This window comes from Mobula birostris, chromosome 15 (genome assembly GCF_030028105.1).
Source record: "Mobula birostris isolate sMobBir1 chromosome 15, sMobBir1.hap1, whole genome shotgun sequence".
Lineage (NCBI taxonomy): Eukaryota > Metazoa > Chordata > Chondrichthyes > Myliobatiformes > Myliobatidae > Mobula > Mobula birostris.
The window spans coordinates 15,395,411-15,422,689 of NC_092384.1; the positions used below are offsets into that span (position 1 = coordinate 15,395,411).

General features: G+C 41.7%; 1 protein-coding gene across 1 annotated transcript in view; it reads left to right on the forward strand.

The window, feature by feature from the left end:
* Positions 1-27,279, forward strand: part of LOC140210387 (cyclic nucleotide-gated channel beta-1-like) — a 91,215-nt gene that overhangs the window by 51,699 nt on the left and 12,237 nt on the right. The window contains exons 12-21 of the mRNA XM_072279305.1: positions 1,120-1,332; positions 2,012-2,058; positions 3,814-3,900; positions 9,278-9,342; positions 10,091-10,213; positions 12,380-12,521; positions 13,584-13,743; positions 20,209-20,306; positions 23,955-24,038; positions 25,359-25,477. Coding sequence (XP_072135406.1) covers positions 1,120-1,332; positions 2,012-2,058; positions 3,814-3,900; positions 9,278-9,342; positions 10,091-10,213; positions 12,380-12,521; positions 13,584-13,743; positions 20,209-20,306; positions 23,955-24,038; positions 25,359-25,477 — 1,138 coding nt within the window. The remainder of the gene's footprint in view (positions 1-1,119; positions 1,333-2,011; positions 2,059-3,813; positions 3,901-9,277; positions 9,343-10,090; positions 10,214-12,379; positions 12,522-13,583; positions 13,744-20,208; positions 20,307-23,954; positions 24,039-25,358; positions 25,478-27,279) is intronic.

Sequence of the window (27,279 nt, forward strand, 5' to 3'; positions counted from 1 at the left end):
GGATAGGCTTGAGAGGTTAAATGGCTTCCTTCTTTTTCTATATTTCCTTACCTACATGGGTTTGCTCTACCTAAGGGAGAACAATCACCAGCTGAGATATCAAAAACCTACCATCTGCTTAACTACAAAGCAGAATTCAGCCTGCATGTCATTCTTCATGTGACCCATCTCCACAACAGCTCACTGTAGGTCTGCCAAATTCAGATTCCTGTTTTGCCACCGTATGGACAGCTAAGCAAGATACATAATTAATTCTAAAGTTTGCTAAACAGTAAAATTAAATTTCCACTCTTAGGGATTCTGGAGTCTGTTTCCAGAATCCAAAAAGGTTTCATTTCAAACCTGCCCGGGCTGCTGGAACACCAGCAGTGATGCCTTGATGTTCTTACTACTGATCTCTGTATCCACATGCTATCTTCTTGAGGCTGAGGCCTATGGCCTGAAATGGTTTTAGCTGGCAGGCATTCCTCCAGCTGCCATCTGCCAGGTAAGTGTACTGTGTATCTGTTGACATTGTGTTAGGTTGGCTTTGTGTAAATGTCATCACTCCTGTACAGATGTTCAAACTGGTGACATGTTGATAGTGGTGGTTATACTCTATTAATTATAGTGACTGATCACACTAGTGTTGCTGATATTTAATGTTGTCAAGGTGATGGTGTAGGTGCTTATTGATACCGTTTTGTGGACCAATTAGTCCCTGTGTGTCTGCAAAGCAAGGAATGGTATAACTAGGCAATGCCACATCATCTTCAAAGTCATTAAATATCAGGACCAGAAATGTTTATTGACATGAAGTAATGAATTGGGAGTATTACGTACTGTATTTTCATGGTGGTATTAGCTTGTCCCTGTACCACACACAATGCTAACAATAGTAAAGCATGCTTGCTTTGGTAGTTACACTGCAACCTGCCAATGTGCTGTGACTATATACATTATACTGTTGCTGCTTTTAAATGAAGAGTCAATTTGTCATTAAATGACCATCTTCACTCACTCAGCGCTAACTGAATGGAGTGACTACTCCACTGAGTTTGTAAGTAATCTGTTACATTTGGGTTTGCCCGCAATATTGAATTCATATGTAACACATTTCTTTTTTATTTTCTGCCTTAGACCCTCTGTATGTTCTGTGGTTGTCCATCGTGGTATTAGCCTGGAACTGGAATGTTTGGTTAATCCCAGTGCGCTGCACCTTTCCCTACCAAACACCCGATAACATCCACCTATGGCTATTAATGGATTATTTCTGTGATCTGATCTACCTGACGGACATGATTGTTTTCCAGTCTCGTCTCCAGTTTGTAAAAGGAGGAGACATTATAGTGAGTGATCGTATCAATTTCTCGCTTCATGATTAATAGAAGTTATTCATGCAGTTGGCTGCCTCAACCATATACGGCCTTATAGATTTTAACTTTTCTCATTAACAACAACTACTCAATTAACAACCAGATTCTTCTTCAAATTCTTACAAATCTTTAGTCATTCTCAGCAAGTTAAAGAAAGGTAGCAAGGACCAAAAGCAATTTCTAAATGTAGATTCTAGTCACATGATTAATCTGTTCATTCCAAAACATTGCTATGTAACAGAAGATTCCAGTAACACTGAAAATGGCTACACAGGTTGATGGGGTGGTAAAGAATGCATATGCCATCTTTGCCTTCAAGGAACTGAGTTTAAAAAATGGGGAAGTTCTTTACACAAAGAGTGCAATATGCTTTCAGGGATGTAGTGGAGGCAAGTATGACAGAGGCATTTAAGAGGCTCTTAGATAGGCACATAAATGAGCTGATAGTGGAAGGATATGGACATTTTGTAGGTAGAGGGGATTAGTTGTGTTGGATATTTGATCGCTAATTTAATTTGTGGGCCAAAGCACCTATTCCTGCATTGTTCTATGTTCTGCGTTCTAACACTAAACTCCATGCAACTAAACAAGAGGGATAGATTCACTGAAATTCTACCTGATGTTGAATAAACTTTGTTCTTCTCTATTTCAGACAGCAAGGAAGCTTATGAGAGAAAACTACCTAAAAACCCAGAAATTTAAAGTGAGTTATTACACTGATGGTTATGAGTCCTTCAAAAATAAATAATGACAATCTGCATGAGTATATTGATGAACGGCTCTTGCCTGGAGTGGTATTGATGTGCTCTGAAAATAGATTAGAGTGTGTCAACATCACCAGGAGCGCCTCTAATGAAAGGTGGATAAATGCATGACGGAGGAGGTTCTGCCAAGGTCATTGAAGGGAGGAGATGGGGAAGAGGCACATGTGGATCAAACACCACTCAATCCAAAAAGCCTTTATCCACAATGTAAACTTTCAGTGTCCCTAGCTGCTGTTAGAGCCACTCATGTGCACAGTAATCTTATGTAGAACTCTTGAACAGTATATTAGTCCTAGCTTTGCTCCCTGGTCATTTCAACCCATCGTAGTTTCCCTGTTAGTTCTGATGGGCAGTAGGTCTATGTTCCGCTCCAGCATCTCACATGGATACCAATGGGGATTTTTAACTAAACAGTAGCAATGAAACAACACACTCAGTTATGCTGCCACCTCAGTAAAATTACACCTCTCACACTGGCATTTAATGAGTATAAGTAGTTATTCGGCAAATATAAATAGGATCACTGAGTAAGAAATTTTGTCAAATTCAGTGGCTAAACTTGTCCAGTTGAGCAGTTCTTTAGCTGTTGCTGCACGTTGCCCCGCAACATTCCTCACCCCATCATCATTTATTCCACCCCCACCCCCTCCATCCAGCATCACCTCTCCTTGTGGAGTTGGTGTCTCACTGCTCCAGTGACCCAGGTTCAATCCTGGACCCCTGATGCTGTGCTTTCACTCCCTTATACAAACTCATCCATGTTCTTCCTGTTGCCAGGTGGCTTTTCCCTGATACTCTGCTTTCCTCCCATATCCCAAAGATATGCAGTCTAATAAACTAATTGCACACAATAAATTACTGTTTTGTATAAGTGAAATATCAGGGGAATTTTTGGGAATGAATAGGTTACAGGGAAAGTCTGTGTTTGTTCTATGAACCAGAATACACGCAATGGGCTCAAATACCCACAAAGCCATAAGACATAGGACCAAATTAGGCCAGTCGGCCCAATGAGTCTGCTCCATCATTCAATCATAGCTGATTTATTTTCCATCTCAACTCATTCTCCTGCCTTACCCCCAAAACCTTTGATGCCCATACTAATTAAGTACCTATCAACCACAGTGTTAAATATAACTTTGCCTCCACAGCCACCTGTGGCAATGAATTCCACAGATGGCCCCTTTTATGTCATAATATGGAAATATAATAAATATACTGACAGCTTCAACAAGTGCAGTGAAGTGGGAAGTATTACCTGAGGTGATTAATAGTTAAATTGTTTTAATATATACCGTATGAACATCCACTTTGTTAACAGTGACCCTTTAATCCATTCTGGAAGTGATTCTTAGAAGAAAGGTATAAGATATCTAATGTCTACCCTTGGTCTTTTCACCATCATTTCAATCAAGCTCCCAAAGATTTTACAGATTTCTCACTTATAATATTCTTCATCTGACCAAGAGACAAGAATTGTTCATCATCATATCACCCTCCCAGTTATTCAGCAGGGTGAATTGGTCCTCCGTTGTTCTGTTGCTGGTGAAGAAACATGTTTTCAAGAATCACTAGGCTGAGGGGTTGCATTTCATTGAACAATCGAAGCTCTGATGAATTTTGATACACAAGAGAGAAATCTTTGAAAATTAATAAAATCAATAAAAATATAATCACTTTAATTCTGTCTCCAGATGGACTTGGTGTCCCTTTTGCCTTTGGATATTTTGTACCTTAAACTAGGCTTCAGAGTATTGCTGAGAGTTCCACGCCTCTTGAAGGTAAGTGTGCTCGAAGTTTTCCTTCCTCAGTGAAATTATACCCAGAATTTGAAGCTTACTTGACCAAAGTCACCATAGGTACAGATTTACAAGGTGGAATATTGTTCTCATCAGCGGTGCTCGAGTACAACTACAAATCAATTAGAAAGGAATAGAATCAAACTTGCCTCATGTAGCACATTTGAGAACCTTAAAACACTTTTAAATAACCAAATAACTATTTTAAATGTAGCCAATATTGTAAGTTAAGAAATTTGATATTCAGTTTGAGCAAAACTGGCTTCTATGGCTGCTTAGTACAGGGACAAATTCATCCTTAGCTGAACTCTTTCAAAGCACAGACAGACATGAAATGTCTAGCTTTCACAGTGAACTAGAAAGGCTGAGCACTCCTGTAAGTGGAAATTTGTTGGCCACTGTATAGTCAATGAGCAAAAGGTTTCCTTCACCTACTCCTGAAACAGGTTGTTAGCAAACACTTAAAAATGCAGGAACTGCATTAACAGGCATAAAATGCTGAAGGAACTCAACAGGTCAGGCAGTATCTATGGAAACGTAAAAACAGTGAATGTTTTGGGATGAGTCTCTTCTTCAAGACTGGAAAGGAAGGGGAACAATGCCAGAATAAAAAGGCGAGGGGAGGAGAAGGTAGCCTAGAAGGTGAAAAGTGAAGCCAGGTGGGTGGGAAAGGTAAAGGGCTGGACAAGGAGGAATCTGATAGGAGAGGAGTGTGGGAGAAATGGAAGGTGGTGGGGGGGGGCACCAGGGTAGGTGATAGGCAAGTGAGGAGAAGAGGTAAGAAGTGGGGAATAGAAGAAGAAGGAAGGGAGAGGGAATAAAATTTACTGGAAGGAGGAATCGATGCTCATGCCATCCGTTTGGAGGTTACATAGATGGAATCTGAAGTGATGCTCCTATACCCTAAGAGTGGCTTCATTGTGGCAAAAGAGGAGGCCATGGACTGATATGTTACAACGGAAATTGGGGTAGGAATTAAAATAGTTGGCCACCAGGAAATTCTACTTTTGTTGGGATGAGTGAAGGTGCTCGACAAGTTGGTCCCCCAACTTTTGTCGGGTCTCACCGACGTAGAGGAGGCCACATCAGGAGCATTGGTAAATGACCCTAACAGATTCGCAGGTGAAGTGTTGCTTCACCTGGAAGGACTGTTTGAGGCCCTGAATGGAGCCGATGGAGGAGGTGAACGGGCAGCTGTAGCACTTTGGCCACTTGCAGGGATACGTGCCAGGAGGGAGATTAATGGGAAGGGACAAATGGACAAGGGAATCATGGAGGGAGCAATCCCTGAAGAAAGTAGAGAGTTTCGGGGGGGGGGGGGGTAAAGATGTGTTTGGTGGTAGGATCCCACTGGGGTTAACAAAAGTTCCAGAAAATGATGTGGGGGCTCATGGGGTGGTAGGTGAGGATAGGAAGTACTCTATCCTTGTCAAGTGGCGGGAAGATGGGGCAAGCATAGATATCCGGGAAACGGAGGAGATGCAGGTGAAGGCAGCATCAATGATGGAGGAAGGGAAATCCTGTTATCTGAAGGAGGAGGACACCTCTGAGGTCCTGGAAAGGAAAACTTCATCCTGAGAACAGATATGGTGGAAACAAAGGAACTGAAAAAAGGGAATAGCATTTTTACAAGAGACAGTATAGGAAAAGGTATAGTCAAGATAGCCATGGGAATCGTTAGGTTAATAAAGATGTTGGTAGACAGTTTGTCTCCCGAGATGGAGACAGAGAAATCGCAGAAGTGGAGAGAGGTGTCAGAAATGGACGAAGTGAATTTAAGGGCAGGGTGGAAGTTGGAGACAAAGTTGTTGATATTGATGAACTCATCATGGGTGGATGAGGCAGCACCAATGCAGTGGTCAATGTAGTATAGGGAAGGATTGCAACATGGACTGTTCTATATAGACAACGGAAAGGCAGGCATAGCTTTGCGGGGGGGGGGGTCATGTGGGTGCTTCGGGTTGCCGATTGAGTCTGGAGAGAAAGTGGGAGGAGCCGAAAGAGAAATTGTTGAGGGTGAGGACCAGGTGGAGGAGGGTGGTGGTGATGGGGAACTGGCTGGATTTTTTGTTGGGAAAGAAGCAAAAAGCTGCATCAGGTCCCCACTTCCACATTATTGCCTCAGGAACAAAGCACCTTTTATTGTGATTACATAGAAAATTATGTCATTATGTTTGCCTCTATTATTGATGCCAAATGTTCCCACCTCCAATTTCCTTCCCTACCATGGACCTGATCACCAGGTCCCGGCTAGTCACCCAAGTATGAGCCCATTCACAGTCTCTTGGACCTGAAATCTTCTTCTATGGCTCAATGACATCCATAATATCCATCCTGGTCGGAAGGTGTTGATTTATTGTGGATAGAGCTAAGGGTAAAGAGATCCTGATGGGAGTTATATACAGATCCCGAAACAGTTGTAAGGGTGTGGTCTACAAATTACAACGGGAGATAGAAAATGTATGCCAAAAGGGCAATGTTACAATAGCCAAAGGGGAATTTCAATATGCAGGGAGACTGAGAAAATCAGGTTGGTGCTGGATTCCAGGAGAGGGAATTTCTAGAATGCCTGTGAAATAGCTTTTTAGAGCAGCTCGTGTTTGAGCCCACTAGGGGATCAGCTATTCTGGATTGGCTGTTGGGCAATGAACCAGAATTGATTAGAGAACTTAAGGTCGAAGAACCCTTAAGGTCAAGTGATCATAATATGATCAAATTCATCCTTTACTTTGAGAAGGAGAAGCTAAAGTCAGATGTATCAGTATTACAGTGGAGTTAAGGGAATTACAGAGGCATAAAAGAGGAGTTGACCAGAATTGATTGGAAAAGAACACTGGCTGGGATGATGGCAGAGCAACAATGGCTGGAATTTCTGGAAGCAATCAGAAGGCACAGGATATATACATCCCAAATAGGAAGAAGTATTCTAAATGCAAGATGACATATCCATGGCTAACAAAAAAGTCAAAGCCTACATAAAAGCCAAAAAGAGGGCATTTAATAGAGCAAAGCTTAGTGGGAAGTTAAAGGATTCGGAAGCTTTTAAAAACCAACAGAAGACAACTAAAAAGGGCATTAAGAAGGTAAAGATGGAATACAAAATAGGCTAGCTAAAATATTAAAGAGGACACCAAAAGTCTCTTTAGATACACAAATTGTAAAAGAGAGGCAAGAGTTGGTATTGGACTACTGGAAAAATGATGCTGGAGTGGTAGTAATGGGGGACAAGGAAATAGACGATGAACTGAATAAGTATTTTGCATCATTCTTCACTGTGGAAGACACTAGCAATATGGTGGAAGCTCCAGGTATTAGGGGTCATGAAGTGTGTGAAGTTACCATAACTAGAGAGAAGGTTCTTGGGAAACTGAGAGGTCTGAAGATAGATAAGTCATCTGTACCAGATGGTGTACAACCCCGGGTTCTGAAAGAGGTGGTTGAAGACATTGTGTAAGCATTAGTAATGACCTTTCAGCAATCACTAGATTCTGGAATTGTTCCCAGTAGACTGGAAAATTGCAAATGTCACTCCACTCTTCAAGAAGAGAGAGAGGCAGAAGAAAGGAAACTACAGGCTAATAAGTCTAACATCAGTGGTTGGGAAGATATTGGAGTTGATTATTAAGGATGAGGTCTCAGGGAACTTGGAGGCACATGATAAAATAGGCCATAGTCAGCATGGTTTCCTCAAGGGAAAGTCTTGCCTGACAAATCTGTCGGAATTCTTTGAAGAAATAAAAAGTAGGATAAACAAAGGAGAGGTAGTTGATCTTGTGTATTTGCATTTTCAGAAGGCTTTTGAAAAGGTACCACACACGAGGCTGCGAGTTCATGGTACTACAGGAAAGATTCTAGCATGGATAAAGCAGTGGCTGATTGGCAGGAGGCAAAGAGTGGGAATAAAAGGTGTCTTTTCTGTTTGGCTGCTGGTGACTAGTGGTGTTCCACAGCGGTCTGAGGTGGTGGGACTAATTTTCTTTACATTGTTTGTCAGTGATTTGGATTATGGAATTGATGGTTTTGTTGCAAAGTTTGCAGACAATATGAAGATAGATGGAGGGGCAGGTAATTTTGAGGAAGTAGACAGACCACAGAAGGACTTGGACAGATTAGGGGAATGGGCAATGAAATGGCAGATGGAATACAGTGTCGGGAAGTTTATGGTCATATGCATTTTGGTAGAAGAAATTAAAAGGTTGACTATTTTTTAAATGGGGAAAAATACAATAGAATGGAGGGACAAAGGGACTAGGAAGTCCTTATGTAGGATTCCCTAAAGCTTAATTTGCAGGTTGAATCTGTGGTGAGGAAGACAAATGTGATGTTAGCATTCATTTCAAGAGGACTAAAATATAAAAGCAAGGATGTAATGTTGAGGCTTTATAAAGCACCAGTAGGCCTCACTTGGAGTATTGTGAACAGTTTTTGGCCCCTTATCTTAGAAAGGATGTGCTGAAACTGGAGAGGGTTTAAAGGGGGTTCACAAAAATGTCTCCAGGATTGAATGGCTTATCATATTAAGAGCATCTGATAGCTCTGAGCCTGTATTCACTAGAATTCAGAATAATCAGGATGACCTCATTGAAACATTTTGAACGGTGAAAGGCCTTGATAGAGTGGATACGGAGAGGATAGAGAGGATGTGTGGACACCTCTGATTTTACCCCTAGAACCTTAGAGTAGAAAAAGTGATCTTTGAAGTAATCTGCCTGATTAGTTCCACGCCCCAATATTTCCCCAGAAGCCTGCAATATTTTCCTTTACAAGAATATATCTAATTCCTTCTGATATTTAACACAAGCAATCTTTCACACAGTTCATTCCAGTTCATAGCAACTTGACTAGATTTGACAAAAGATAGCGCTGGTTAAGTTCATGATGTAAGTTCTCCTTTAGAAAGATTCTGAATTGTATTTTGTTTAATCTATAAAATACTTGGCATTGTGATTGAAATGCCAAGTGAATGGTACTTTCTGTGTAGTATTATAAACATGAGATTATTTATTTATTAAGAGATCCAGCATGAATAGGCCCTCTCGGCCCTTTCAGCCTACTGCCCAGTAACCACGACAACCCCAATTTAACCTAACCTAATCACGGGACAATTTATAATGACCAGTTAACCTACCCTATACGTCTTTGGACTGTGGGAAGAAACCGGAAGACCTGGAGAAAACCCACACATTCCACAGGAAGGACTTACAGAGGATTCTGGGATTGAATTCTGAACTCCAACTGTATTGGTGTTGCGCTAATCACTCCACTACCATGCTGTCCATGGTATATTAAATATATTACACTTTCAGAGTAAAGTATATGGTGGCATTACTGAATCTGTTCCAATAATCTTTTGTAACAGTACATGACCTTTCTTGAATTTAATGATCGACTGGAAGCAATAATGAGCAAGGCTTATATTTACAGGTGAGTAAAACTGTTTTACTGCTCAGATAAACCTGTAATTATACATTGAGAGTCCATATTGTACAACTCACTGACACTCAGAAATTCTTGTTCCCTTCTGTGAAACAGTGATGCCCTTCTGGTGTCTTCACTGTTCCCTTTAATCTTTACCCATCTTTAACATAGTGACAAGCAGGAATTAACACCCTTAAACATAATTGAGCACTGGCCCTTTCAAGCATAGTGAAGCAAAGGCACTGGCCCTATAATTACATTGATGTTCAAATACAATTCCCTTTAACACTGTTAATTAGATGCTTTAAACAGGTACTCAAAATATTTCTCCCTTTCTCAGGCACTGTCTTCTTTAAACAGAGTACAAAGCTGTCCCTCCGCTGCAGTTGATATTATCAGGGTACATTTTTGATACTTAGGGTAGCACCATGTACAGTTCAAACTTCTCTCACGTCAATGCCCAGAGATGCAGCTGTAGCTTATTTTGAATGAAGGGTAGGAAGATCAGACACAAAACCCAAGCAGTGTGGCTTCCTAAAAAGAAATGGAACTCCCTCACGGATCACTGAACTCTAAAAATACAGTTACAGATTCTTCACTCTAAGAGTCAAGATGTTTAAGAAAGGGAACATACCTACTCACTAATCGCTGGGGAATCGTTGATGATACATATAACAATCTTCATTACTCAGAAAAGAACTATCCAGAACTATCCAATTACATTGAAAGTAAATTAATGCTTTGTGTTTTACAGAGTGATAAGGACGACAATATACTTACTGTACAGTCTCCACATAAATAGTTGTCTATACTATTGGGCATCTGACTATGAGGGCATTGGATCCACAAAGTGGGTTTATGATGGCGAGGGGAACAGGTGGGTTTGATTGTCAGATCTGATCTGATGCTTTTTCTGAGTTTCTTGTTTGACATGTTTGTATTTATACATAGTCCAGATGAAGGGTCTTGTCCCAAAACATTGACTATTTATTCCTCCCTATAGGTGCTGCCTGACCTGCTGAGTTCCTCCAGCACTTTCTACGTGTTTCTTGTACTTATGCATGCCAGACTCTCCACCCAAAGTACACCAGTGATCAATTGTTTGAAATAGAAACTCTGTCCAAAACAGTTTGCATCTGATAAGGAAAGAAAAATTCTGGAAATACTCGGCAGGCCAGACAGAAGCTGTCCAGAGAGAAGTAATTCACACCAGCAGAATGGACTGAAAGAGGCAAATCCTGTTAGAGAGGAGAGCAGATTTTCTTCAGTTGGGAATTTCTGGAACACAAGTGACAGTAAACTCAAAAAAAAACCCCAAAAGCAAACAACAAAAATGCTGGAATCTGAAGAATAAACAGGAAATGTGAGAAGTTCCAGGAGTATCTGTGGAGAAAGAGTTAACTTTTCTTCAGAACTGCTTCTGTAAATTGCCTCACTCCCACAATTTCCTGTAGAAAATCATGATATTTCCTTCCTGTGTGGACCTTAACATGTTGATCCTATTAAATTTGTCCTGAGTCATGTGCACTAAATACATAATGTAAAAGCTTTTTACATGCTCCATTTCCAAAATTTGGAACTATTGGTTTTAATAAACCCCAAACTTTGGAAACTGAAATTCAGAGGGCTACGTTAACATTTCAGGCAACATCGATGGAGGGTAACAAATAGTCAAATTTTCAGGCAAAAACCCTTTAGTGGTCTCAACCTGAAATGTTGACTGTTTATTCCCCTTCAAAGATGCTGACCGGCTGACGGAGTTCCAGGACTTTGTGTGTTTCAGCATATACAGGACACCTTGTATTTTATGTTATTAGCACACAAGGATATCAGGATGGAATTTTACCCCGCAACATCACTCCACTGCTAAGCACAGAGGATGGAATAGATCTGTTATGCCAGCCGTGTCTCAGTGCTACTACACACGGATCTGCCTCAGAGAGTGGTGTATCCATGTCCTGTTCTAGAAACTGAGTATAACATCAACACTCCAATCCTAATGCCACACTGTCATTTAGATGAGATGCTAAATAATGAGCCTGAGTTAACTGTAAATGATTTAAGGTTCCCTTTTTCAGGAACAGCAGGAGAGTGCATCTGAATGTTGTGGCTAATATTCCAGTCATTATCTTGCAACTGCTTCTGGATCCTTACTCTGCACAAATTAGCAGCCATAATTCACACATTCCAAACACTGGTACATTCCATAGGTAGTTCAGAAGTTGCAAAGTATTTTTGGAAATCTTTGTTTGTTCATCATCTGCCGTGTCATATGACATAGACAATCATGGTTTTTCTATGACTATAATTGTTGTTGGCAATTTTTTCTACAGAAGTTGTTTGCCATTGCCTTCTTCTGGGCAGTGTGTCTACAAGATGGGTGACCCCAGCCATTATCAATACTCTTCAGAAACTGGCTGCCTGGCCTCAGTGGTCACATAACCTGGATGTGACATACACCAGATGCTCATATGACCATTCTCCACCTGCTCCAAAGGCATCATGTGACCCTGTTTGAGAAGCTAAGCAGATACTGCACTTTGCCCAAGGGTGGCCTACAGGCTAGTGGAGGGAAGGAGTGCCTTACACCTCATTTGGTAGAGATGTATCTCCAACCCACCACCCATTGGATTTAATAAGGATGTTAAAAGTTCATTACCAAACGTAGACTGAGTAAAAAGTAAAATGTTACCCTTGAAATCCTAAATTATCATATAATCTCTTGATGCCCACAGCAAGACTCAACATCAATGATGGCCACTTGGGTGACCTATCAGGTCTTTCCATACCACAGAGGCATAGATCAGTTAGTGTTCCACCTGGAGAATAGCGATGCAGGAATGGTAGAGATTGAGATTGTTCCTAACTCTTTGTTTGAAGTGTTTCTTGAACACACTGAATTTTGTTTTGCCCCCTTGTTCTGGACTTCTCCACCTGATGTTGCAATTTCTTTCTTTTTAATCTAAGTACATAATTGGGAGTTAAGATTACTTACTACCTGAAACCTGAGGTTTTAAACATTCTGCATCTTCTTTCCTTGCAGTTATATGAGGTGCTATTACTGGGCTGTGAAGACCCTGATTACAATTGGAGGGTTACCTGACCCAGAGACAGTGTTTGAAATTTTTTTTCAGCTTGTCAACTACTTCATGGGAGTCCTCATCTTCTCTATCATGATCGGCCAGGTACGGACCTAACTACTAAAAGTGAATGAAATGGCAAGCGTTGTAAATCTAAATGCATCTGAAAAGATAGGTTAGGTAATGTGCTCATTAGGACTGAAGTGTACCATCTTTGTTTCAAGACCAAGTAGACCTTATTGGGATATTTTACCTTAGTCTGGGTCTAGACTTCATTGTGATATTTTACTTTAGTCTGGGTCTAGACTTCATTATGGTATTTTACCTCAGTCTAGATCTAGACTTCATTGTGATATTTTACTTTAGTCTGGGTCTAGACTTCATTATGGTATTTTACCTCAGTCTAGATCTAGACTTCATTGTGATATTTTACCTTCATTTAGTTCTAGACTTCATTGTGATATTTTACTTTAGTCTGGGTCATGGCACACCTACCCAAGAGATCAAACGTGCTGTGGCTGAATGGATAGAATTCATAAAGGATGAAAGATGTACAAAATCCTGTACAGTATACTATTACAGAGAAATGTGGCTGGATTTAATAAACTGGAGAAAAGGTGATTAAATTAACAGTTATCGCTTCACCTCACTGGTGACTCATTGCAACAGCAAAGGTTGAAAAGGAAGTCATCATACATTGGCACTGAATGTTGCAAGTGAGGACCATAATTTAGAAAGAATAATAACGATAAAAAAGGGATGCAATTTTTTTTTAAAAAGCAACAACTTTTTCTATCTAACCATTTTGACTACAGCTACGAGGTGATAAGTTTTTAATTCCCTCTTTAAAACGTTGCTCTTGGTCAAATGACATAATAGTTATGAGTGGGATGGATACACTTTAGACAAAGTAGGTTGAGTATTTTCAGAATCACTGCTTGTAGACCCTTGCAGAGGTTGTGATATATGTCAACCCTCAGCACTATTGTATCCATTATTTTCTTAGCACACTGACATGCTTGTCTTCTATATTTTCTGTCTGATCTATTGTGCTACTGTTGTACATTCGAAATTGAATATTATCTATAATTGAGGATTTGTCTTATACTGAATATGGATATCCATAGCAGAAATGGTGAAAATCCAGAGTGTTTTTTTGCCTCTTAGATGAGAGATGTGGTGGGTGCAGCAACAGCAGGACAGACTTACTATCGAACCTGTATGGATAACACCGTGAGATACATGAACTTGTACAAAATTCCCCGAGGTGTCCAGAACCGGGTGCGGAAGTGGTATGAATTCACCTGGGAGTCACAAGGAATGCTGGGTATGTCTAATGTATTTACCTGCAGTCTTGAGTTGTAATCCTCCAACCAGCATAAGTGAATGAACATCGTAAACTCAGTGGGCACATTATTTGGCATCTCCTGTACCTAATAAAGTGTCCACTAAGTGTATGTTCATGGTCTTCTGCTGCGGTAGCCCTTCTGCTTCATGGTTCAATGTGTTGTGCATTCAGAGATGCTCTCCTACACACCACTGTGTAAAACTTGGTTATTTGAGTTACTGTCGCCTTTCTGTTAGCTTGAACAAGCCTAGCATTCTCCTCTCACCTCTTTCATTAACAGAGAACTGCAACTCACAGGAGTTTCTCACACCATTCTCTGTGAACTCTAGAGACTGTAATACATGAAAATCCCAGGAGATCAGCAGTTTCTGAGACACTCAAACCACCCTGTCTGACACAAACAAACATAGTCAAAATCACTTAGATCATATTTCTTCCCCATTCTGATGTTTGGGCTGAACAAAAACTGAACCTTTTGACCATAGAGTCAGAGAGCCATAGAACACTACTGCACAGAAACAGATCGTTTGGCCCATCTAGTCCATGCTGAACTCTTAATCTGCCTGGCCCCATAGACCTGCACACAGATCACAGATCTGTACCCCTCCCATCCATGTACCTATCCAGTTTTTCTCTTAAATGTTGACATCGAACCCTAAACCATCATTTCCATCAGCAGCTCATTCCACAATCTCACCTGTTTCTGAGTGAAGAAGTTCTCCCTTCATGTGCCCCTTAAACAGTTCACCATTGACCTTTAACCCATGACCTCTAGTTCTCGTCTCACCTAACTTCAGAGGAAAAAGTTTGCTTGCATTTATCCTATCTGTACCCCTCATAATTGTATATACTTCTATCAAATCTCCCTTCATTCTCCTAAACTCTAGCGAATATAGTTCTTACCTGTTCAACCCTTCCCTATAACTCAGGTCCTCAAGTCCTGGCAATATACTTGTAAATTTTCTCTGTACTCTTTCAATCTGAATACTCGTATGCATTGAAATGTTGCCATCTGTTTGGCTGACTAGATATTTGTATTAATAAGCAAGTGTACATCTGTGCCTAATTAACACTTATATAAGACATAGGGGCAGAAATAAATAATAAAGTGGCCACTGGGTGTATGTTTGATCCTTGGGGTTAAGCTGTATGTCTGTTGTACTTTTTAACCATAAAGAAGGCTGGATTCTACAGACCATGATCTTTAAAACTATTGTTAGGTGATAGAAGAGAAATGTCCTGTTATATCTACATGGATTACCAAAGCTTTCAGGTATTCCATTGTTTCTATTGCAGGTGCAGGAGACCAAAAGTTGTCCCTGGGTATTTCAGGTTGGGCCTGGTTCCATGAGATCATGTGACTAACAGAATTTCTTTCCAATTCTTAGAAAGCAAATGATCATTCGGAGATACAAAGATTGGAGAGGATAGATGGCTGTGCTTTAGAGTTTCCTGGTGGTCAGGAAGCCACCAAAAGTAGACTGATGGAAGAGGGCAGTTAATGCAGATTTTAAAAATTAGTGACTTTTGTGGCACTTTCATCTCTAATCTTTCATAGACTCTTAACTATGGCTAACAAAAAAAGTTAAGGATTGCATTAGAGCCATAGAGTCATAGCAGATCATCAGACAAAATAATGGACCTGAGGATTAGTTATATTTAAGCAAAGGACAAAGAAATTAAGAGAGCAATAATAGAGTAAACTTGGAGGGAACCTAAAAGTGGACTCTAAAAACTTGCAAAAATATGTAAAAAGAAAAAGATTAATAAAATTAAGTATGGGTCTTCTACAGTCAGCAATGGGTGAAATAGTAGAGTACTAAATACTTTGATTTTGCCATCAATGAATTGGACACAGGTACCTTTTCAGATGTGTTAGGGAAACACGAATCTAATGAAGGTGAGGGATAAAAGGAAATTGTTTTGAAGAGAATAAGAGCTTGGCCACAGCTCTCTCCCCTCCACCGCCTTTCAAATCTACTCCTCAGCTTTTTTTCTCCAGTGCCGCGGAAGGGTCTCAGCTCAAAATGTCAACTGTACTTTTTTCCATAGATACTGCCTGGCCTGCTGAGTTCCTCCAGCATTTTGTGTGTGTTCCTTGGATTTCCAGCATCTGCAGATTTTCTCTTGTTTATAATTGCCTGAATTCTTAAATCTTTCCTCAGTTTATGGGTAAGTAGAGATGTACGATCAATGCTGGCATTGTGGACAGTATCTTTAGCCTGTTAATGGATTTCCCAAAAAAAAAACCTGAAAAAGGTTCAGTTTTATTCCTGAAGAAATAATCATTGAAAATTCTGATTTAAGCCTCTAAATGTCTATGTCACAAGGTGGGGAGCAAGGGTGGACCCAAATGCAAGACACAAACACGTCTTGTGAGGTTAACTAAATTGAGTTTATTGCTCATTACAAGGAGAGCAAAGCAGAAACAGGAATAGCGTAATGGACAAGGACTCAGGCCCGGGACTAGGCTGGGACTAAGGGTTCCCGGAGCCAGGGCGTGATACTTGAAACCTCCAGAACCAGGACTTGATACTTGAAACCTCCGGAGCCAGGGACTCTTCTTATTCATTGGACAGACTCAGACACAGGACATAAAACACTGAGCCAGGAATCCTCCTTAGACACAGGACGGGGTCGGGAATCCTTTCTCTCTATCGCCTTTATCTTATTCTTTACTGTCAGGGCAATTTCACCTTCTTTTTGATTTTGCTTGTCTTCGCTAAAAGTGAATTATCTAGGAATATCACAAACGCAAGAAAATCTGCAGATGTTTGAAATCCAAAGCAACACCAAAAATGCCAGCGGAACTAAGCAGGCCTGGCAGCATCTATGGAAAAGAGTAAACAGTCGTCATTTCAGGCCAAGACCCTTCATCAGGACTGAAAAGGAAGAGGTTAGGAGTCAGATTAAGAAGATGGGAAAGGAGAGGATGCGGTAGAATGCAGAAGATAATGGGTAAAACTGGGAGAGGAGAAGGGGTGAAGTAAAGAGCTGGGAAGTCGATTGGTGAAAGAGATAAAGGGCTAGAGAAGAGGGAATCTGCTAGGAGAGGACAGAAGACCATGGAAGAAAGGGAAGGGGAGGAGCAATAGAGGGAGGTGATGGGCAGGTAAGAAGATAAGGTGAGAGAGGGAAATGGAAATGGTGACTGGTGAAGGGAGGGGCAAATTATCTGAAGTCTGAGAAGTCAATATTCATGCCATCAGGTTGGAGGATACCCAGATGGAATATAAGTTGTTGCTCCTCCAACCTGAGTGTGGCCTCATCATGGCAGTAGAAGAGGCCAAGGAGTGACATGTTGGAATAGGAATGGGAAGTAGAATTAAAATGGGTGGTCACAGGAAAATTCCACTTTATTGCGGTGGACGGAGCGAAGGTGCTCAATGAAGTGGTCTCCCAATCTGCATCGAATCTCACCAATATTCAGAAAGCCATACCTGGAGCGCCGGATGCAGTAGATGACCCCAGCTAACTGACCAGTGAAGTGTCACCTCATTTGGAAGGACTGTTTGGGGCCCTGAATGGCACTGAGGGAGGAGGTGTATAGGCAGGTGTGGCATTTGTTCTGCTTGCAAGGATAAGTACCAAGGAATATTTTCTTCTCATCTTTGGTTACTCTACAAAGAGTAGTGCCATAAATAGCTACTAGTTTTCCTAAACAACAGGAATTCTGCAGATGCTGGAAATTCAAGCAACACACATAAAAGTTGCTGATGAACGCAGCAGGCCAGGCTAGGAAGAGGTGCAGTCGACGTTTCAGGCCGAGACCCTTCGTCAGAACTAACTGAAGGAAGAGTGAGTAAGGGATTTGAAAGTTGGAGGGGGAGGGGGAGATCCAAAATGATAGGAGAAGACAGGAGGGGGAGGGATGGAGCTAAGAGCTGGACAGGTGATAGGCAAAAGGGATATGAGAGGATCATGGGACAGGAGGTCCGGGAAAAAAGACGGGGGGGGGGGGACCCAGAGGATGAGCAAGGGGTATATTCAGCGGGAGAAAAAGGAGAGTGAGAGAAAGAATGTGTGTATAAAAATAAGTAACGAATGGGGGACGAGAGGGAGGTGGGGCATTAGCGGAAGTTAGAGAAGTCGATGTTCATGCCATCAGGTTGGAGACTACCCAGACGGAATATAAGGTGTTGTTCCTCCAACCTGAGTGTGGCTTCATCTTTACAGTAGAGGAGGCCATGGATAGACATGTCAGAATGGGAATGGGATGTGGAATTAAAATGTGTGGCCACTAGGAGATCCTGCTTTCTCTGGCGGACAGAGCGTAGGTGTTCAGCAAAGCGGTCTCCCAGTCTGCGTCGGGTCTCGCCAATATATAAAAGGCCACATCAGGAGCACCGAACGCAGTATATCACCCTAGCCGACTCACAGGTGAGGTGTTGCCTCACCTGGAAGGACTGTTTGGGGCCCTGAATGGTGGTAAGGGAGGAAGTGTAAGGGCACGTGTAGCACTTGTTCCGCTTACGCGGATAAGTGGCAGGAGAGAGATCAGTGGGGAAGGATGGGGGGGACGAATGGACAAGGGAGTCGCGTAGGGAGCAATCCCTGCGGAATGCAGAGAGAGGAGGGGAGGGAAAGATGTGCTTAGTGGTGGGATCCCGTTGGAGGTGGCGGAAGTTACGGAGAATAATATGTTGGACCCGGAGGCTGGTGGGGTGGTAGGTGAGGACCAGGGGAACCCTATTCCTGGTGGGGTGGCGGGAGGATGGAGTGAGAGCAGGTATACGTGAAATGGGGGAGATGCGTTTAAGAGCAGAGTTGATAGTGGAGGAAGGGAAGCCCCTTTCTTTAAAAAAGGAAGACATCTCCCTCGTCCTAGAATGAAAAGCCTCATCCTGAGAGCAGATGCGGCGGAGATGGAGGAATTGCGAGAAGGGGATGGCGTTTTTGCAAGAGACAGGGTGAGAAGAGGAATAGTCCAGATAGCTGTGAGAGTCAGTAGGCTTATAGTAGACATCAGTGGATAAGCTGTCTCCAGAGACAGAGACAGAAAGATCTAGAAAGGGGAGGGAGGTGTCGGAAATGGACCAGGTAAACTTGAGGGCAGGGTGAAAGTTGGAGGCAAAGTTAATAAACTCAACGAGCTCTGCATGCATGCAGGAAGCAGCGCCAATGCAGTCGTCGATGTAGCGAAGGAAAAGTGGGGGACAGATACCAGAATAGGCACGGAACATAGATTGTTCCACAAAGCCAACAAAAAGGCAGGCATAGCTAGGACCCATATGGGTGCCCATAGCTACACCTTTAGTTTGGAGGAAGTGGGAGGCGCTAAAGGAGAAATTATTAAGAGTAAGGACTAATTCCGCTAGATGGAGCAGAGTGGTGGTAGAGGGGAACTGATTAGGTCTGGAATCCAAAAAGAAGCGTAGAGCTTTGAGACCTTCCTGATGGGGGATGGAAGTATATAGGGACTGGACATCCATGGTGAAAATAAAGCGGTGGGGGCCAGGGAACTTAAAATCATCGAAAAGTTTAAGAGCGTGAGAAGTGTCACGAACATAGGTAGGAAGGGATTGAACAAGGGGGGATAAAACCGTGTCGAGGTATGCAGAAACGAGTTCAGTGGGGCAGGAGCAAGCTGAGACAATAGGTCGGCCAGGACAGGCAGGTTTGTGGATCTTGGGTAGGAGGTAGAAATGGGAAGTGCGAGGTGTGTGAACTATAAGGTTGGTAGCAGTGGATGGGAGATCCCCTGAGCGGATAAAGTTGGTGATGGTGTGGGAGACAATGGCCTGGTGCTCCTTAGTGGGGTCACAATTGAGGGGTAAATAAGAGGAGATATCCGCGAGTTGTCACTGTGCCTTGGCAAGGTAGAGGTCAGTACTCAAGGTAGAGGATCTCCCAGTGCCCACACATTTTAATTCCACATCCCATTCCCATTCTGACATGTCTATCCACAGCCTCCTCTACTGTAAAGATGAAGCCACACTCAGGTTGGAGGAACAACACCTATATTCCGTCTGGGTAGCCTCCAACCTGATGGCATGAACATCGACTTCTCTAACTTCCGCTAATGCCCCACCTCCCCCTCATACCCCATCTGTTACTTATTTTTATACACACATTCTTTCTCTCACTCTCCTTTTTCTCCCTCTGTCCCTCTGAATATACCCCTTGCCCATCCTCTGGGTCCCCCCTCCCTCCTTGTCTTTCTTCCCGGACCTCCCGTCCCATGATTCTCTCGTATCCCTTTTGCCAATCACCTGTCCAGCTCTTGGCTCCATCCCTCCCCCTCCTGTCTTCTCCTATCATTTTGGATCTCCCCCTCCCCCTCCAATTAGTTTTCCTATTTTGTTTTAAATATGATGTACATTCAGAAACATCACCATTAAACTCAATTGAAAACTATTTGGCATTTTAGAAGCAGAATACAAGGCATCACTCAAGATACATTGACATCCAATCTTTCTGACTGAATCCTAATTCTATCTCCAGATGAAACTGAGCTATTGGTACAGCTCCCTGACAAAATGAGACTGGATATCGCCGTTGACGTCAACTACAGCATTGTCAGTAAAGTCGCACTCTTCCAGGTACGGAGATAGCCAATAGGAACAGGTGTCGAGGCTCCAACCCATGAACACTGCCTCACTATCTTTTAATCTTCTTTTTACACTATTTATGTCTTATTGTAAATTTATTGTTTTTTTTTACATATTGCACTGTACTGCTGTCACAAAATATACAATGACAACTGAAGGTTCACACTTGGCAAAAGTCACCCTGATTGCTTGACAGTTAAGATATCTAAATCTCTGTTCTAAATCCAAACTGTTAACCTTAGTTAATTTATTCAATGGACGAGGATTATAGCTCTAAAAAAACAGATGAGCCGATAACGTTTGGGAGGGCTGGAGGGGCATATGGTTTATAAAAGTTCTGTTTTATTTTATACCCAGGAATATAAAGTGCCACAGTGCACCCTCACTGTGGTTTAACAGAAGCATGCTTCTTTCAACTGTGACAAACTGACTCAGTGAATCTCCAGAATCTCTGTGCGGTTGCAGGCAGGCACTGGCCAGTCAACTTAACATCATTGAATGCTGTTAATGCCATATTTTTTTTTGCTTATTTAATTGAGCTTATCACCCCTCCTGAGGCACAGGCCACTGACAACAGCTCTTCAGGGGCCTCTGTCCTGGTCTAGTCTTCCAAGCTATCCCCAGGTATTGCCCATCTTCAAAGATCCTTCCTCTCCCAGGGATGAGCTCTTTGGAGTTTCTGTTGACATCTCTATAGCACTGGGTTTTTAACAGGATAGGGCTGCTGTGTGGTTCGTCCATCGTCGTCGACGAAGACCTCAACACCATTAGTCACTTTGAGACTGGATGCGGTGTGTCCGAAGATGACTAGTCAGGCCAATTCGGGCACGGAATGTCCTGGCACATGTTGGGCAGACATGTGGTGCATTTATATAAAATAGCAATGGAACTTTAATGTAAAAAGGTTAGACTGAAAACTGAAACTGTGATTGCAAGAGGTATATAGGTTTTCACTGAAATGTTATTTAATTTTACAAAGAAATCAATTTGAGTTTTCTGAGAGATCTGTGTGTGGATGTGACATGGGAAGTCGTTCCTGTAACTCTGGCTCCTCTCCAGCACCTTCTCCACTCCTCTGGCTTACTGCTATGTATTGTGGTCATCTTCTTTTTCTGATGAGCTAACAAATATGTTCTACACTCTACCCTGTCTGAAATTTGAACTTGTCCACTGGTGATAAATGCTGTATCTACATCAGGCATTTGTCAGAGAGCGGCAAGGAGCAGTTTTAGTAAATGAGATTTTACTCAGATAGGACAATGACATGTTTAATAACCTACCTGAGCTGATGCTGAAACTCATCTGAACTTCCCCGAGTCTCAGGAAACTGTCACACAAATTAAATTTGGAGCCAATTTAACAATAATTTAAAAAACACAACTTGGCCACAGACAGTCCCAAGCCCAGCTGTGAAAGGAGGAGGGTTTGGCTTTGGTTTAGCACCTCTGGTGGGGGAACATGAGGTGGCATAGGATCGAAAGATAAAGAATCCTTGTGGGTAGAGTTAAGAAACTGTAAGGGTAAAAAGACCCTCATGAGAGTTAGATACAGGCTCCTGAACAGTAGCTAGGATTTGGGATATAAACTTCAATATGAAATACAAAAAGCATGTAATAAGGGCAAGACTATCAATGCCATGGGGGATTTCAATTAGCAGGGGGATTGGGAAAATCAGGTTGGTGCTCGATCCCCAGAAAGGGAATTTGTAGAATACCTATGGGATTTTTTTTAGAGTAGCTTGTGGTTGAGCCCACCAGGGGAAAAGCAATTCTGGATTGGGTGTTGTGTAATGCACCATATTTGTTAGGGAGCTTAAGGTAATGGAACCCTTGGGAGACAGTGATCACAATATGATAGAATTCACCATGCAATTAAGAGGTAGAAGATAAAATCAGATGTATCAGTATTATAGTGGAGTAAAGGGAATTACAGAGGTATGAGAAAGGAACTGGCCAAAGTTGATCAGAAGGGACACTAGCACAGATGACGACACAAAAGCAATGGCTGAAGTTTCTTGGGAGCATTTCAGAAGGTGCAGGATTAAAATGATGAACAAGTATTCTAAAGGGAAGATAAAGCAAACATGGATGACAAGCGAAGTCAAACTCAGAAGCAAAAGGGAGGGTATACAATATAGCAAAAACTAATGGGAAGTTGGAGGACTGGAAGCTTTTAAGACCAACAGAGGGCAACTAAAAAGATGAAATGTGAAGTTAAGCTAGTCAAAAATATCAAAGAAGGTGCTTGGAAAGCTGAAAGGCTCTGAAGTCATCTGGACAAGGTGGACCACAGCCCAGGATTCTGAAAGAGTAGCTGAAGAGATTGTGGAGGCATTAGTAATGATCTTTCAACAATCAGTAGATTCTGAAATGGTTCCAGAAGACTGGAGAATTGCAAATATCACTTCACTCTTTAAGAAAGGAGGGAGGCAGAAGAAATGAAATTATAGGCCATTTAGCCTTAATTCAGTGGTTGGGAAGATGTTGGAGTCTATTATTAAGGAAGTTAGAAGACTGGGAGAGGGGAATTCATTGATTCCTGTTAAATATTGAATGGCCTAGACAGTGTGGATGTGGAGAGGATGTTTACTATAGTGGGGGAGTCTAGGACCAGAGGGCACAGCCTCAGAGTAGAGGCACATCCATTTAGAACAGAGGTGAGAAGGAATTTCTTTGGCCAGTTGTGAACCTGTGGAATTCATTGCCATGCACAGCTGTGGAGGCCAACTCACTGAGTACATTTAAAGTGGAGGTTGATAGACTCTTGGTTAGTCAGGGTCTCAAAGGTTCTGGGGAGAAGGCAGGAGAATAAGGTTGAGAGAGATAATAAATCAGCCCTGATGGAATGGCAGAGCAGACTCAATGGGCTGGATGGCCTATTTCTGCTCCTGTGCCTTATGGTCTTCTCTCTCCAGGCTTCTCAGCAGGATCGCAAAAGATCAGTATTTCCCTGGGTTGAAGTTATCACATCCATTGGTGACAACTCGTATTCAGTCCTGACCCCCCCCCCTCCCCATCATCATTTCTTTCTCATAACTAGGGACCAAAATACAAGTCTGTAAGTGAGTGGCAGTGTGATGACTTCTCAGTATGAGGCTGACTCTGAGACAAACACAAATTACAAAATGTTTGCAAGGAGCACCAGCAGTGGATGAAAGATTGAGAAGATAATGAACTATTTCTATTGTGTATTCTCATGATAGGTGGGAATGAGGAATTATGCTATGGAGAACACCTAGCATGAGAGGTTGATAGGGGTTGCTCATTGCCATAGGTAGTAGTCCTATAAATTTTACTTTTCAAATATCCAGTTCCCTTTTTAAGTGTTACCACAAAATCTGCCAGTTTTCAGATAGTTAATTATTAGAAGTGGGAATGCACTATGTTAAAGGAAAATTCTCCTCACCATTTCTTCTTCTATTTCCAACCACATTAATTTTCTATCTTCTGGCTGCCAGTGGAAAAATAAAGTGAATAACCCTCCATAGCTCTGCACTCCTCTATAAAATCTCCCCTAACCTTGTCTTGATGCCTCATACATCTCCTTTTGATAAGTCTTTCTTTCACTTCGTGGAGTTACAGATGACTATCCAAGGACTAGAAGTGCAATTTTCATTCCATTTGTTTGACTTCTGTACAGGGCTGTGACAGACAGATGGTTTACGACATGCTGAAGCGACTTAAGTCAGTTGTGTATCTGCCTGGAGACTACGTTTGTAAGAAGGTAACCTCTAAACTCCCTTTGGATACCTGGCATGTTGACAGGCCATTTGATCCAATGAGTTCATGGTGGTATCTGTGCTTCACTCCCATGCCCTCCTGTGTCTTCCTCTCAATCTATCTGTGACACCCTTGGTTTCTTTCTCCCTCACATGTTTATTCAACTTCTCCCCAAGTTCATTCTTATAACAATTGGAGTACTGTAATTCAGTATGGTCACCAACTCCCCTGCTCTCCTTTTAATAAGGTTTGTTGTATTTATCTGTGGCAGATGATTTCACATCTTCTGTGAAAATCCCCACTCAGCACAGGACCACAATCCCTTAGAACAGCAGTGGTAAGATCAGCTCTTATGCTCAAATCTCGGGCATGGGAACCAATAATCTTCTGACTCTGAGTCAAGGGTGTTACTACTGAGCCAAGGTTCAGCCAGCAGACTTTTGCTGAATGAGGCAAATAGCTCTGAGAGTAATCAACCAGCTGAGTTGCCAAAACATGGACAATTTTACAAGTTTAGTCACATAGCTGACTTCTCCTGTGTTTCCATTCTCCCTACAGCCAAAAATTCACTGGCTATAATTTGGATTAGAACCAGCAGCTGTTTTTACTTTTCTTTCAATTTTATTTCCATTGAAATATGTGAAAGAGGCGCAACCACACTGCTGAAATACCTCCAGTTGTCTCACATTTGCATATGTCACGACCTTCCTCACTAAGTTGTAAATGGAAAAATCAGCACGATTCACTTCAGCCTTTAAACTTATACAGGTGTCTTTATTTCAAATGCTGCATTAAAGATGAAATAAATTTTACTTTTCTTTCATTAATCTCAGAATATTATGCTTAGGAATGTAATTTACATCTGCAACCTTTAAAATGAGATAAAATAATCCCTTACTTTGGTTTATATGCACTGACCTCCTTTTGAGAGGAATCATTTTATTACCGACCTGTTCAGGAACTAGCAGAACAGTCACGCCATGAACGTTAAATAGAACCAGCCTTTCCACTGTCTATACACAGAAGTGGATCAGTTTGAACTAATTGAGTTGTTTCTGATCGAATACCAGATGAACCTCCGATCCTAATTATATGCCACTCAATCTCAATCTCCATTGATAGATTAAAATCAAGAGAACACTGGCATTGGAAAACAAAATCAATGGGTGAGACATGTATGTGTATGCATGCTTATGTAACTATCCTTGCATTAATATATATGTACTCATATGCACACATATTCATCTTTTTGAAGAATTATCTCTAGTTCTTGATGATAATATTTTAAGCTGACTGCTGAATAGAAGCTGTTTGTTTGTTTCAGGGGGAGATTGGGAGAGAAATGTACATCATTAAAGCTGGAGAGGTCCAGGTTGTTGGTGGCCCTGATGATAAGACTGTGTTCGTGACTCTGCGAGCAGGCTCCGTGTTTGGTGAGATCAGGTGAAGCTCCAAGTGCTTCTCTTAATCTAGTTCAGAATTGTACTTTCCTTTGACTTAACTAAATGGTGAAAAACATTTTTAAATAAAATCTGGAATTGTATCCAGGGCAGTGCCAATGAAAATAAAGTTACTTCTATTAGCAAGTTGTTAATTTTTCCAGAGACAGAACAGTTGAGCATCACCTTAAAAACCAGACCAGATATCCTCTGAATCCTCACCCAAAACAGCAAGAGTAATCAGGTTGCTCATCTATAGGGAATTATTATACCCAGCCTTGATCCTGTGGATATTTCATGCCAGGTGTCCACCACAATTACTTGTCAGATTGCAAGTGGGTATCATTCAACTATAAATGGATGTTAGCTGGAAAACAGAAAGTAAATTTAGGAATAAGCACCCAGTCCAATTTTTGAAGACTGGGACAGTGAGGCCAAGCTACTACATGTTACCCATCAACACTGATCAGTTATTGAGCTTAGTGATCAAAGAGCCTGGGGATCTCCTATCCCTATCTGGACAGCTCAACGATTTGTGGACTAAAATCACTGTTAGAAACCACTGTCCTTTTTAAAATAATACTTTTTATAAGATTTGTACTTTTTAACAAACTCGTGTATTTTTCACACGCACTGGCAGAAAACAGTATAGCAGCTAAACTAACGGCAGAAAACAGTATAGCAGCTAAACTAACGGAGAAGCAAAAAGTACTAAGGAGAAAAGTAAAAGTGGCAGGCCGACAAATCCAGGGCAAGCATTAAAAAGGGCCACTTTTCAACATAATTGTATAAGGGCTAAGAGAGTTGTAAAAGAGCGCCTGAAGGCTTTGTGTGTCAATGCAAGGAGCATTCGTAATAAGGTGGATGAATTGAAAGTGCAGATTGTTATTAATGATTATGATATAGTTGGGATCACAGAGACATGGCTCCAGGGTGACCAGGGATGGGAGCTCAACGTTCAGGGATATTCAATATTCAGGAGGGATAGACATGAAGGAAGGGGAGGTGGGGTGGCGTTGCTGGTTAAAGAAGAGATTAACGCAATAGAAAGGAAGGACATAAGCCGGGAAGATGTGGAATCGATATGGGTAGAGCTGCGTAACACTAAGGGGCAGAAGACGCTGGTGGGAGTTGTGTACAGGCCACCTAACAGTAGTAGTGAGGTCGGAGATGGTATTAAACAGGAAATTAGAAATGTGTGCAATAAAGGAACAGCAGTTATAATGGGTGACTTCAATCTACATGTAGATTGGGTGAACCAAATTGGTAAAGGTGCTGAGGAAGAAGATTTCTTGGAATGTATGCGGGATGGTTTTTTGAACCAACATGTCGAGGAACCAACTAGAGAGCAGGCTATTCTGGACTGGGTTTTAAGCAATGAGGAAGGGTTAATTAGCAATCTTGTCGTGAGAGGCCCCTTGGGTAAGAGTGACCATAATATGGTGGAATTCTTCATTAAGATGGAGAGTGACATAGTTAATTCAGAAACAAAGGATCTGAACTTAAAGAGGGGTAACTTTGAAGGTTTGAGACGTGAATTAACTAAGATAGACTGGCAAATGACACTTAAAGGATTGACGGTGGATATGCAATGGCAAGCATTTAAAGGCTGCATGGATGAACTACAACAATTGTTCATCCCAGTTTGGCAAAAGAATAAATCAAGGAAGGTAGTGCACCCATGGCTGACAAGAGAAATTAGGGATAGTATCAATTCCAAAGAGGAAGTATACAAATTAGCCAGAGAAAGTGGCTCACCTGAGGACTGGGAGAAATTCAGAGTTCAGCAGAGGAGGACAAAGGGCT